The 12977-nt window shown below is 41.7% G+C and overlaps 1 protein-coding gene across 1 annotated transcript; it reads left to right on the forward strand.

Annotated features, from left to right (window-relative positions):
- Window positions 1–872: 872 nt before the first annotated feature.
- Window positions 873–12520, forward strand: nfil3-5 (nuclear factor, interleukin 3 regulated, member 5). The gene is made up of 2 exons (XM_015026573.1): window positions 873–1278; window positions 7293–12520. The coding sequence occupies exon 2, from the start codon at window positions 7831–7833 to the stop codon at window positions 9685–9687; it is 1857 nt and encodes a 618-aa protein (XP_014882059.1). The 5' UTR covers window positions 873–1278; window positions 7293–7830; the 3' UTR covers window positions 9688–12520.
- The last annotated feature ends 457 nt before the right edge of the window (window positions 12521–12977 follow it).

A 12977-nucleotide genomic window follows, 5' to 3' on the forward strand; every position in this document is an offset into this window, starting at 1 on the left:
AAACCTCAAATGTTTTGGCCTTGTCAGAAGCCATAGAAGCCCTATTTTGACTTTCCTATATTGTTTAGAATTATACTAATTGTATATTATGTAAATTTTATAAAGAAATAATATTAAACAAGCTTTAAACTGGTTTATTATTCTCACAATGATCTAATAGATCCAATTTTGACAATCTAATCAAACTTAAAAAGGTCAAGTTAAATCAGTTTTTTTTTTTAAATATCAGGCTATGAGAAACAAAAACATTGAGTATTTTCTATACAGTTTTATTTAAAACAATTAGGTTCTCTTATCAAAACTCTACTGGTATTCATACAAATAGTCAAAAATAAAATCATGACAGACTAGTCTAGAGCTATGAAAAAAATAAGATATTTCATATTTAAATCCTAAAGCTTAATTTTAAATATTGTTTAATTTCCACCACAGTTTTCAGTATTTTACAGTAGTTCATAAAAGCTCATTAATTCGGGTCTATTCCAGCAGGAAGAGGAAGACCGTTCATACCACATAAACAAATGAATAACAGACTATATATTTTAACTATCTTCGGTCTACAAATGACTTATGGGGTAGATGTTTACAAACATCTTGGGTTGCTAAAGGATTAGCAAAAAAAGTTCAGGTTTCATAAGAGCTAATTTTGTCTTCATTCGAGGAAAAAGTCCTGTAATGAGCATGGCTTAAAAACTACAGCACAACAACCCAGGTGTTGTTACGCATTCACACTTTTTTTTTAATATATATATAAAAACGAACCACTCCCGCAAGTGGAGGAGCCGAAAAGAGATGGAGCGCAGAGGGGAACAAAAAGAAAGGGGCCAGTAGAGCTCCTGCAGAGAAAGAGAAAAAGAGAGAGAGAGAGAGAGAGAGAGAGAGAGACCGAAAAAAACGTGACTCGGCAGCCTAAGAGCTGTTATGCAACCGCTGACCTACTAACACATATCTGTAGCAGGGGAGCCGGAGAAACTGGAGCAAAGTGTCCGGCAGCGCACAGCCGACGCACAGATAGCCCGAGCCAAAAAGGACAGGAACAGCATCCAGCCGAGCCAGTGACTCATCCGACACCGAGCCGAGCGGCGGCACTCGCACAAACTTAGTTTTATTTCACGGCTCCTCGCTCCTTTTTTTTTTTCTCTCTCTCTCCTCTCCTGGAGGTTTCCTCCTCTGAAGGGACAATACGGGAAGGAGGAAGCGGGAGCGAGACAGCTTTTGTGTCGGGGAAAGCCTGAAGCTTTTTTTCCTGCTGCTGCTCCTCCTCCGGGACGCTAAAAGGTATGTTTTGACTGAGCGCTGGACTGCTTCGTGGACTCCCGTCTTTACCTGTGTGCGTGTTTTAAACCCCTTTTCCGCCTCACATAAAGCCGTTTCACCGACGGGAGGAACGGGATGCTCGTGGCCGGGTATTGTTCACATGGCGACTGGCTGCTCCGCCGGTTTGATCCCGCGTCTGTGCGTGACTTTCAGGCGTTTTGCGGCTTCCTTCTTGGGTCACGTAACACACGACTCATAGGGGAGCCAAGCTGGACACGTTTGTTGAAGTCTCTGTTGTTTTATTTGGCTCCAGGCAGGAGTGCATATATGTGGTCAATGTCAAGGCTAGGTAAAAGCCCTCATGGTGGTGCGTTGCAGTGAACGGGGACAGCTGCCGCTGGGCTCTGTTGTCCGCTTAATTCACTTACTATAATAAGTCCTACACGTGGCATGCTGCTTTTCTTTCGTTTTTTTCCGCCTATCAAACAAGTACTGAGTTATTAATTTATCTATGTATGTGTTTAATGCATGCAAGCAGATACATCGTAGCTGGTTGGGGTGCCGTTTTGTTTAAAATGCGTTAATTTTGTAGCATCTTCAGCTAAAACGCAGATTTAATGTAAATATTTTATCTTTCTTTACGATACATAACCCGTTTTAATAGGGTTATGAATTGGTGTACAGTAGACGTTCGGTAGATATTGATAACCTTATGCAAAAATGCAGCTTTACATAAAAATGTACAGTAAGAAAATAATGACTTCAATTTGAAATGAAAAACCCATCAAATATGTAATCATAGCTGAACTAAAGAAGCATTTTTGTTTACAGTGATAATGTTTTATTTAACGTGTCATTTTGGTTCAGCTACATGGAATTAAGCAATAACATAGTTAACCATCTCTAAATTTAGTAGCAGTTTTATAGCTTAGTAATTAGGTGTAAAAAATAGTAATTTAATGGTTTAGGAACAAATAACCAAATATAAACCTGACCTTTTGTTAGCATGTTTTAAAAAAGAAGGAGAAATGTTGACAAGTATTTGTTACACTGAATATTAAGCCTTTTTCAAAGGGAGACCAGTCTAACAATCTGATATTAGATGGTTAATTAGTCAGGCTATCTGCTCTGGTAGTCATGAACATGTCATTTGTAGCTCACTAGTTTCAATACAGCATTCCAATGGTAAGGCTGAGATGGTTGCGCTGCTTCAGTTTCTTCTTTCCGACTGTTCTTTTAATAATAAACATTAGAAAGAAAATGTGTTGCAACCTTCTTTCTGCCAGTGACCTTCATGCCTCTTTTACTAGAAATACTTTTTTTTGTTCAGATTTGTGGATCAATTGGTTGTGCTGTTTTGGTTCCTGTTTTAGGTTGTTTCTAAAGACCGCAGTTTCCTTTAAGTAAGCTCAGAGGATATGACATAACCAGCAGCGCAGCGTCAGAAACTCTTGAAAAGTTTTACATTTGATTGTTTTTCATTCAGGAGTCTGGAACGGTGCAAAAAAAATGAAACTGAGTTTGAACAATGTGTGATTTTCAGTAAACGTTTGAAAGAGAGAAATAGTAATATCTAAAAATAAAAAAAAAATCACATTGAATTGCCACATCTTTATTAAAGGTTAAACTCAGTTATTTTTGTTTTTCGGTTAGTGAAATTACAAAAAAAAAAAGCAAACTCATTAGAATAATTTTAAAAATTATAAATAAAAAGGGCAATTTAGCAAATATATTGGCACTGTAAAAAAAAAAAAAAGGTCAGGTTTAGATTACAAATAAAGCATGTTAACTTTGGTAATTGTGTTAAGCAAACTAATTTAAATAATCCGTATTTAATGTGGAAGGCTCCATATTTCACCCACATGTTTCGGGTGTCGAATGAAGATTTTGAAATGGAGGTCAGCTCCTTTTGTTGACCTAGAAAAGCGGAGTAAATCATTCCTTCAGCAAACTGTTGCAGCTGAGCTGTTATGAGACTTGTTGAACATGCACATTGTAAAGTAGGCACATGTTTTGTAACCAGAATGTTTATAACACTTCCTGAAAGTTTTGGTAGTTTAGTGGGAAATTTCTAGGATTCCTGCTGATTCCTTACGCACTCTCTACATATTTTGTTTTTTACCAAAGCAGAAATAAGAGTAAATCTCCACAGTGGGAGCTGTGTTTTTAGAAAATGCTTTCAGCAGTGATGTAACACAGCTGCTCAGTGTCTGCTGCTGCTACTATTTTTAACCCAATTACCTCTTTTCTTCCACCAGAAAATGTATAGAGTGAGCCAGATGCAGCTCTTCCTTCATCTCTTTCTGTTTTGCACCAGATCTCTTTGTGGGTTTGTTGTAAAGTTAGCAGAAGGGCATCCAGCCTTGTGATGCAATGCATCGGAAACCCCTGTCTGGCGAGGGCAGGAGCAGCGCTGGTGAGTCCGGCTGCTGCCAGTTGGTCTGGTTTCACAGTGTGGGTGCGTTGCTCACTCCGTCCCAGCCAACTCTCCAAATGTAGGTCAGACCTGAATCTGGGCGAGGAGGAGAGACAGGAGGTTTGCAGGGCATGTGTTGGACTACTTTTTTTTTTTTTATTGTTATTATTTGGCTCAGGCTCTGAAAGGCACAAGATTAGAGATGTAATTCCTGACTTGTCCCAGCTTCCATATCTTAATGTGAAATCTAATTGTGCTGATTAAGAAAATGCTTTAAAAACCTGCACCCTTTCCTCCACAGTAATTGTTTCCAGTTGTTGTTCGTCAGCGCATTGTCATATGGAGGTTAGTTTCTGTCAGGGAATTCTCACCTCCTGGTTTGTTTGACACAAAAGCCTTGGTGCAAACAAAAAAAAAAAATGGAGGTTCCTATCTGGGGCCTCTTCCACGTGTGTGGTGTTGGATCTTTTTAAGCATGGAGGAGGGGGGAAGAGGACGTTTTTGCGTATTTAATCACGCTTGCCTCGGAGAGGGTCAGAGGTGAAGCATTCCTCCGCCGAGTGGCAAGTGGCTGTGAGCTACCCCAGGAGGGTTGGGGGTGGGAGGGGGGGTGTTTTTCCTCTGGGAAAACGCACAGAAAACATCTTACAGTGAATCAGTCTTCCTAGGCGCACAAAGAGCAAATTACACAATGCGCCTTGGCTCAGCTCTTATCTCTTGAGTCTACAGGGCTACACAGAGGTATCTGAGGTCAGCTTGTAAACCTGTGGCGTCTGCTGCTTTGTAATACGAATGTGTTACACAAGCCTTGGTCCTCACCGGGAGAAAATTCAGAGCACGTAGGCGATGAGCAACGACGACAGCCCCTCCCCGAGCGGGCCTGCGAGGGAGCATGGGAGTGAATTTGGCTGCAGAGATGGGTGTGTGCCATGACGTCAATGCCTTTGCGCTATCTCTGGTTATAATTTCCCCATCTGCCATGGGTTTCTGCTGTAATGTGTTCGGGACAAGGTATAACGTGCTCTCTCTCCTGTGTTCAGGAGTTAATGTTGCATAAAGAAAGAGAGGAAGAAAGAAAGAGAGGAAGAAAGAAAGAGAGGAAGAAAGAAAGAAAGAAAGAAAAAAATCCCCCCTTATGTCGATGCAGATGACGTGTTTGAGTGCACCTTGTTTCATCGTGCTGCAGCAGCGTCTGTAAAATTCCTCTCATGTCCACTAACTGAATTCCTTCTGTCACCAGATCTCCCCCCTCTCTCCCTGTCTCCCTCTTTGTCCCCCCACCCCCTCCCGTACCTCTTTCACTATTTTTAGCGTACGCTCTAATACGCTCCTGCTTCTCCCCTCCCTTGCAGTCCCACTGACCTATTTAGTGGCGCACCGTCAAAGACAGGAGGAGTGTTTACTGCTTTGCGCCGTTTCTAGGTCAGTGGGACAGCGCAGAGACGTGTGCGTGCGTGCTTTCTTCCCGCCCGCCTTTGTTTTCGCGCTGCCTCTCTCCTCGCTCTTAATGAAAATTATCCAAGATCGGGGAGGGCGGAGGCTTTCAGCCTACATTTTTCCACATCGTTTTGCGTGATTCAGTTCAGATCTCTTTGTGCTGCATGCCAAAGTTAGACAAGACACGAGATTCAAGAAGGCAAATAAACAGATTTGTATCCAGAGCAGTTTTTAGGTTGTCTGTGGTCATAATATTGTTTCTTTTTTTAATAAATGGACGGGTTATGTAACAGGGTCACTGACTCTGGAGGAAGCCAAGAAAGATTGGATAACATGTATTACTCTAAAGCACGTCTGTGGCACTAGACCTGCAGCTCTAATTAAAGGGGAACAGCACATTTAGGTCAGTTTTCTTCCACTAACTAGGTTTTGCTGAAAGGCTGCGCAGTAGATCAAATTGCAACCTTCATAGCAATAAAACATGATCAACGTTGCGAACAGAAAGTACTACTTGGATTCAGTATTTGGTAGGATATTATATTTCAAGTGCAGTGCATAATTTTGTTGCATGCTAATAATATATTTGGCCTGTGGGACAGACTTCCACTGGCCTCGACGACCTTGCTTCATGTAATAACTGAGGACATTTTAATGAAAGAAAAGAAATAAGACAATATGAGAAACGTGGGCAGTCGTAATGGCTGCGGTTATTGCCACGTTCATCAATATGATCACAGCAGGTTGTTTCCCTGATGCCCACGCAGGCCTAGCGAAGGACTGCGATTTTGACCCTTACATCCTCACTATTTGGCTAACAGGAGTGGTTATTTGTTCAGCTCTGCAAAGAGACACTGCAACGATTTGGAGGTGCCTGCTGCTTTCAGCAAGATTAAAAAAACGTTCTGTATCTAAACCTTACATTTGCACAATAGCTCACTTAGTTCTTACCCATTTCTGAATGAATGTGTTAAAAAAAAATACACGAATTGGTGTTTTTGCTGTTAAACAAATGCTACATTAAAAAGTAAAGCAACATTTTTAGCTTTTGATTGGGCTGCTTTGTGGAAAACTTGGCTAATTCCAACCTCTGGACAGTTGTTTGGCGAATCGCTGCAATTATCCGAAGCTCTTGTGGAAACAAAACAATGACAACACTGCTTTTATTTTTAGTCTTTGATTCTTTGAGTAGCTTTAAAGAGGTCACTTGTTGCACTCTGATGTTTCTCTTTCTGTTTGTGTCCATCAAGCTGAACTTAGGCTTCACTAAAAATTAAAATCTCATTCTTAAGCGACATACGTTTTAAGAGACTATTTTCACACAAGTGATCGTATTCCAAAACATCTAATTTAAGCTCCATTTCAATTCCAATGCGGTCAATAAGAAGCAAAGCCAAACTCATTGCGATCGGAGGCACAGTGACCTAGATTACGTTCACTCTGTGTGTCATAAAAGGATGTTTTCATGCTTGTGAGGCACTGCAGGGCTCAGTGCTGCGATGTGTAATTAATTTCTGCATACGAACTGCGCAACGTTGTGCAGCGAGGAAACTAGAGGAACCAGAGCAGATCTGGCTGTTACATAACACGGAGCGGCCCGTCAACATCCGTTTGTGGTGCATTGTTTTTAATTTTATGGTGCAACGCACGATGGGTGGGAAAGACTTCCTGTTTAGCTGCAAAGTTGAGATGACACGAGGAAGCTCAGTTTGCAGTGTTGTATAATTTTAGAAACTGCGATGGCTATCAGAGAAACTGCGATGTTGTTGTTGTGCTAGAACCTCCCACGGGCCAAAAAGCAGAAATTACAGCATCAACAGTTTCTTTCTTCTTGCACCATAGTAAACCATCAGCACTACACAAATCCAGTCACTCCTCCCTCAGCTCTTTAATAGTTTGCCTCTGCAGAGCTTGCACTAGGTCAGCCAATTTGACTCCTCGTCATGTAACAGACTTCTGCATATGCAGCATTGTCTGCACATGTGTAACCGCAGCCTTTTCTTTATCTCTTAAGGCATTAACAAGCTATTTTCTGTACCCAATAAAGCACAACAAGCAGCTTTCTGTGATTGTTAAAACGTATAATCGTAATGTTTTTTCAAATGTCATGTCAGACTGTTTCTGCACCTCATCTAACTTTTTCTCTCTTCTGTTCCTTCCCTTCTTCTCTTTCCTGCTGCCTCAGCAACCCACTTAGAGGTCGACATCTCTAAAGCAGAGTTCTGAAAGAGCCCAGGAGAAGACTTACTGACCTACATCCTGCATAAGACACAGCGAGAACCAGAGCGGCGGCCTGAAAAGCTACTGAAGACTGGCAAAGAGGCAGATAAACTCCAAGTCACCTGCAAGACTTTGGAGAGCTGTGAACTATTTGAAGAATCAGCGTAAATATCTCTACAATCAAGCACCAACTTTGGTTCCTGTTTTCAACGCTCATTTTTCAGAACACTACTTCAATGTCTGAAGTTTTTGTCGAGTTCCACCTCTTTTTAATCTTTTTGGCTAATTTAGACACTTGAAAACTTTTACCTTGAAAGATAAGTAAGAGCAAATCAATGAGGCAGTCCTTTCATCAAGCACAAATACCTCATCCAGAAGTTTTTACTGATCCAGCGACATAGGCCAAACGTTATAAAGTAAAAGGCTTGTATAACTTTTCCATCTTTTTTCACCCCTTTGCCCTTCAATAGGGTCTTACTGTGACCCTTAGTTGGGGAAAAAAAATGGAAAGTCTCAATTTAAACATCCCATCCAACACTAATAAAAACACCATGGAAGTTGAAGCATTTTCTCCCTACAATGGGAGCCTCCCTTCCCCTGGTCCTGACGGTCCTGCGCGGATCAGCCGCCAGCCCAAAGGCTCTAAATCAACCGTGACCTCACGTCGCAAGCGAGAGTTCATTTCTGATGAGAAGAAAGACGCCTCATATTGGGAAAAACGGAGGAAGAACAACGAGGCGGCCAAGCGTTCGAGGGAGAAGCGCCGCATCAACGATATGGTGCTGGAGAATCGCGTCATGGCGCTAAACGAAGAGAACGTCCGTCTGAAGACGGAACTCCTTCAGCTCAAACTGCGCTTTGGTCTCATTAGTGCATCTTCCTACATGGAGAAAAGTCAGCAGATCTCCAACAGTGCTGCAGACGGAAACCCAGGTAGCAATGGGAGTAGCACCAATGGCACCCCTAACAGCAACGCCTACCACTCGAGCAGCGGCTACTCCAGCGCGTCCCAAGTGATGCTGAATTCTGACTCATCTGAAGCTGAACAGTCCAGCCGAAGTGAACGCCACACCATGCTCCACAAGTACTCCCCTCTGGGCTCTGTGTCTGATATGTCTGATGGTTCTTCCAGAGATAGCCCTGAACCCATTGGCTACAACATCAAGAAGGAGCCCTTGGGAATGGAGATGGGTGGACTTGAAAGCAATAGGATTCCCAATGGAGTTGCCAATGGGATACCAAACGGAGCTTACTGTGGCAACACCACTCTGGTTTCCCCTCACCAGCAAAACACCACATTAGCGGAAACTGCCAGAGACTACCAGTATCATCAGCAGGAGCACCAGCAGTGCCACATGGAAACCACTGGTCCTGCTCCTCAGGCCACCTCTACGCAGAGGAGCGTCATCTTGTACCGTTCCAGCAGTGGCTGTTACCCCATGGAGAACCAGAAGCTGGAGGACCAGCAGTCCCAGCAGAACAGACCGCCTGCGCAGCACATCCTGCACAGTTTGCCCTCAGAGTTCTCTGACTGCTCAGTAACCATCTCTGAGGTTGCAGAGAAGCTCGAGAGGACAAAGACCATGGACTCACCTCAGTATGAATACACCAACGAGCATGCCGAGTCCTCCGAGGAGCTCCAGCAAAGATTCAGTCACAGTACCCACCTGCCAGGTGACGACCACCCCTGCTACAGCTACCAGGCTCAGGAGAACCGTCTTCAGCACACCGAGAGTCCCCAGAACTCATTCGCCCCTGAGCTCATCAGCAGTGAGGAGAGCAAGTCCTACATACAGCACAATGGCTACCTCGGCACACTGGATGAAGAGCCCCCTGTTCTCACCTATGAAGGAGGGCCCCGACCCGATGGCTTCTATCAGGAGAATTCCTCTGCTAAAGACACCTCCTCAAGCGACGGAGACCCTCGTAGCTCTGATAAAGAGGGCTCCACCGATGACGAATCCCCCTCATCGTCATCCTCAGACATCAGCAGCTACCACCAGAAGACAGAGGGAGCTGGCGGTTTGCACAGTGAATACCACGCTGAGGTCCACGTCACTGCCCTGCCCCACAAGCTCCGCCTCAAGTACAGAGCTCTGTCCAACGGGGCAGCTGGAGCTCAGGTGGAGGGACTGGTCTCCAACTCTATGTCCCCTTCTCCCACTCTGCCCCAGCACCCCTACTTAGCCCTGCCCAGCAACCCTTCCAATGGCCAGGCCAACGGAGAGGGCAAAGAGACTGAGACTGAGTATGTGGAAGAAGTCAAAGCTGAGGTGAATGACAGGGCAGAGGCTAAAAAGGAAGGAGGGAAGAAGGGATCTGCCGGTGGAAGAAGTGGACGGAATAAGAGGCGAGATTAAGAACGAACATAAGCAGCTTGTGTATTTTCCTGTCAACTCTCTGTCATTTGATGAAACTAGACAGCTACAACTCACACTGGCACTTTGCAGGACAGGCACTGATCTATGTGAGGTGTATTTAGCACTGCGTGAAAACGTCAGTATCAGGATATGCGAAATCCCAGATCCGTGCTTTGGAGGAAGACGGACATCCTTTCCCCATAGCATGGTGCGTTTCCAACTGCGAAGGTGAATTTCTCACAACCAGATAGTGAAGTTTTCTTTCATATTTCACCATCAGATTCACTGTGTCACCTGTAACTCCTTCCTTTACTCTCTCCTACCTCCCTAAGATCCCTCAAAATTAAAATAGCAGATTAAGGAGGGATGGATGAAACTCCAGAGTTGGAGTTTCCGTAGAGGAAAATTCAATTATTCATTTTTATTAATTGCCTTATTGGCTGGTCAGTCTGTATTGTGGCATTATGGGAGCATTCCTTTTACCAAAGATATGCATATTTCCTTTATCGTCTCCCTTTTTTGTCAGTTCTTCCCCCCCATTTACCTACTTTTTTATCACCATTAGCCTGGTCAATTGAACTGGATTCAGACAACCATCAGCACACAAGTCCCCTTCACTCCCAAAGGCACTTAGATTGTATATTACTGTGAAATAAATTTGCAGATATCAAATATATATTTTAAGAAAAAAATGTGGCAAAAACAAAAAAAAAATTAGTAAAGAAACGGGGTGTGGTAAAAGACTTACAAGTTATGCGTGTTGTTTTGAAACTTCTTGTACAGTCCTGTTGTTTCTTTTAATTCTAATAAATGCCTCAAAAAATGTTTCTTTTACTAAAACTGTGAGCTACTACTCGTAAAAAAAAAAGAAAGAAGACAGGTACATTTGTTCTCAGACTGTGTTCAGATTGTCCACTCGTTCACTGTAAACAAAACAGCCATTTCTGCTGTGGGTTGGAAACTCAGAATGTAATGTTTCATGATATTATGTGGTTCACTAGAGGTTTGTGTCATGTGATACACTGACAAGGTCAGTTAAAATAGACTGTAGATGTAGGGACAGAATTGACCTTGCATGGTAATGTTAGCATTAGCATGCTAACCATTTTCTTTTTGCGTTAGCATTCTAATGTTAGCTTTGGCATGCTAATGCTAGTACTAGTGTTGACACTTGTGTGCTTCCTTTTATACATTGTAGAGTTAGCATTGTAATGTTAGTATTAGGACAGTAATCTGAGGATGGTGTTAGCATCCCACTGTTAGCTGTTGATATTTGATTTAGCATTTGTTAATGCTAGTTTCCTGAACTAATAATTCCTATTCAAAGACTGAAAATGTCTAATTCCAGCAATTCCCAGTCAGAATGACCTGGAGCATTTCTGAAAGTTTTAAGTTAAAACAGATGATAAAGATGTCAAAAATAAATTGTAAATACATATAAGAACATAAATAACGAGCCCAATTTCGACCGTATGCTCATATGTTTATTTGCACACACACTACAATTTTAAAAACTGTTTTGTATGAGATATTTAATAGTTTTCCACCGGTCTTTACAGTTTTTTATATATATATATTGAAGTTACATTCTTAATGCTGCTTAAGTGGATACAGTATAGAAAAGTAAAAAAGCAGTTTTGTGTGACATTTATGTTTGTATTGTAAATGTACATGATGTAAATTATGTTTTCAGCCTTATGCTGTCCATCGTTTCATATTTAGGGATGCTTCTGCAGGGTATCAATGAGTTTTCAAACTGGAAACAAAAGTACCTGCAAATCCCATTTAATAGCTCAGTTGGATTTTAACTGCTGATGCCAATTAATGGTTTTCTTGATGTCTGACAAGCCATTTCTATTTTCTAAGAAATATAAAACAAAAATATTTTGTGTAGGCTGATTAAATTGACCAACTTCTATTTGTAGACTATCTCAGTCTATGCATCAAAGCACATGTTCCTAACCTCCACCTGATTTTGACCAAAGTGGGAGTTTTGAGGTTTGATGCATTTAATGACCCTACACAACTTGGATCACTGGTTAGTTAGTTCACCAGTACTTTGGTCTTTATATGAGTGAACGAGTGGACATGTCGAACACAGGTTCAGAGTGGGATCCATGCTCAAAACACCTGCGCTCCTTGACCAGTTTTTTTCTCCATATCAATTAAGGCAACACAGCCTTTAGCAGAACCTGACAAGCACAAGCCTTGTTAGCAGTTCATCCAGCAAAATCCATTAAACAAACCATCTCTCCAGTCACAACCAGCAAAGCTGCTCTCTTTTGGATAAGGTGCCTCTTTATTGTGTTGTTCCTCGTCCTCATGTCGGCCAATGTCTTAGATCCCTTTCAACTCTGCACTGATTTGTTTTAGCTACAGTAGCTGCAGTAGATGATGCGGTATTTAAACTGTTTTACTTCCTGGTGCCTGCCTCTGGCCGCTATGTATAAATGTAAAGTTGTCTATCTCTTGTATACTGCTGTCTTTATTATTTTTAATAATATTTTATCAATATTGGTTTTTTTTCTATTCTATTGTGTGTATTTTTCAGCCACTTGTTTCATTATGCTCTAAGCTCTTCTTGTTGTGCTGTGTATTTACCCATTGCTACCCTTTGCTGCAGTTACCATTTGTATTCTGTGTTACTGTATAATCTTTGTCTTTAGCCTAAAGGCTTCCTGAAAATGGGAAAAAAAAAAATAAACAGCTTGTTCAGAAGTAATTATGTATTGATATAATTCACATTGATATGCAAATGGCTACAAGAGAAAACACTCAATTTTAATTGTGAAAGATTGAAAATGGGGGAAAAAATTAAAGGTTGTTGAACTAAAGAATGTCTCCTTTGGCTTTTTTGAGACTGTCTTAATCTTGTTTTATTAAAAGTGACATACAAGTACAACATTTGCATAAACCCAATGATTTACACACACATCTCAATAGTTTTGAATAACATATTTATGCAATTCAGTTTTGAGTGAAAGTAACATATTCTGCAAAATAAGTGCACAGTAATATATTGCAAACATTTTGGTATTTATGGACTGTAAATAATAGAATTTAACCCCTTCATGCATAGTGGTCACATCATGGACAGTTATCTAAAAGCCATTTTCTTGTGCTTCTTGTGGATTTTTATGTTATAAATGCACACAGGCCACTGAAGTGGACACTAATGCACCATAAAATACACTATTAACTACTGGTTATCAGCTGCAAATGCAAGAAATTATTTTTGTTAAACCCAATATGGCCGACAGACAAAAAAGCATGCCGACCGACCCGGTCCC

This window comes from Poecilia latipinna, unplaced genomic scaffold (genome assembly GCF_001443285.1).
Source record: "Poecilia latipinna isolate Pla-1442-1.1 unplaced genomic scaffold, P_latipinna-1.0 Scaffold98, whole genome shotgun sequence".
Lineage (NCBI taxonomy): Eukaryota > Metazoa > Chordata > Actinopteri > Cyprinodontiformes > Poeciliidae > Poecilia > Poecilia latipinna.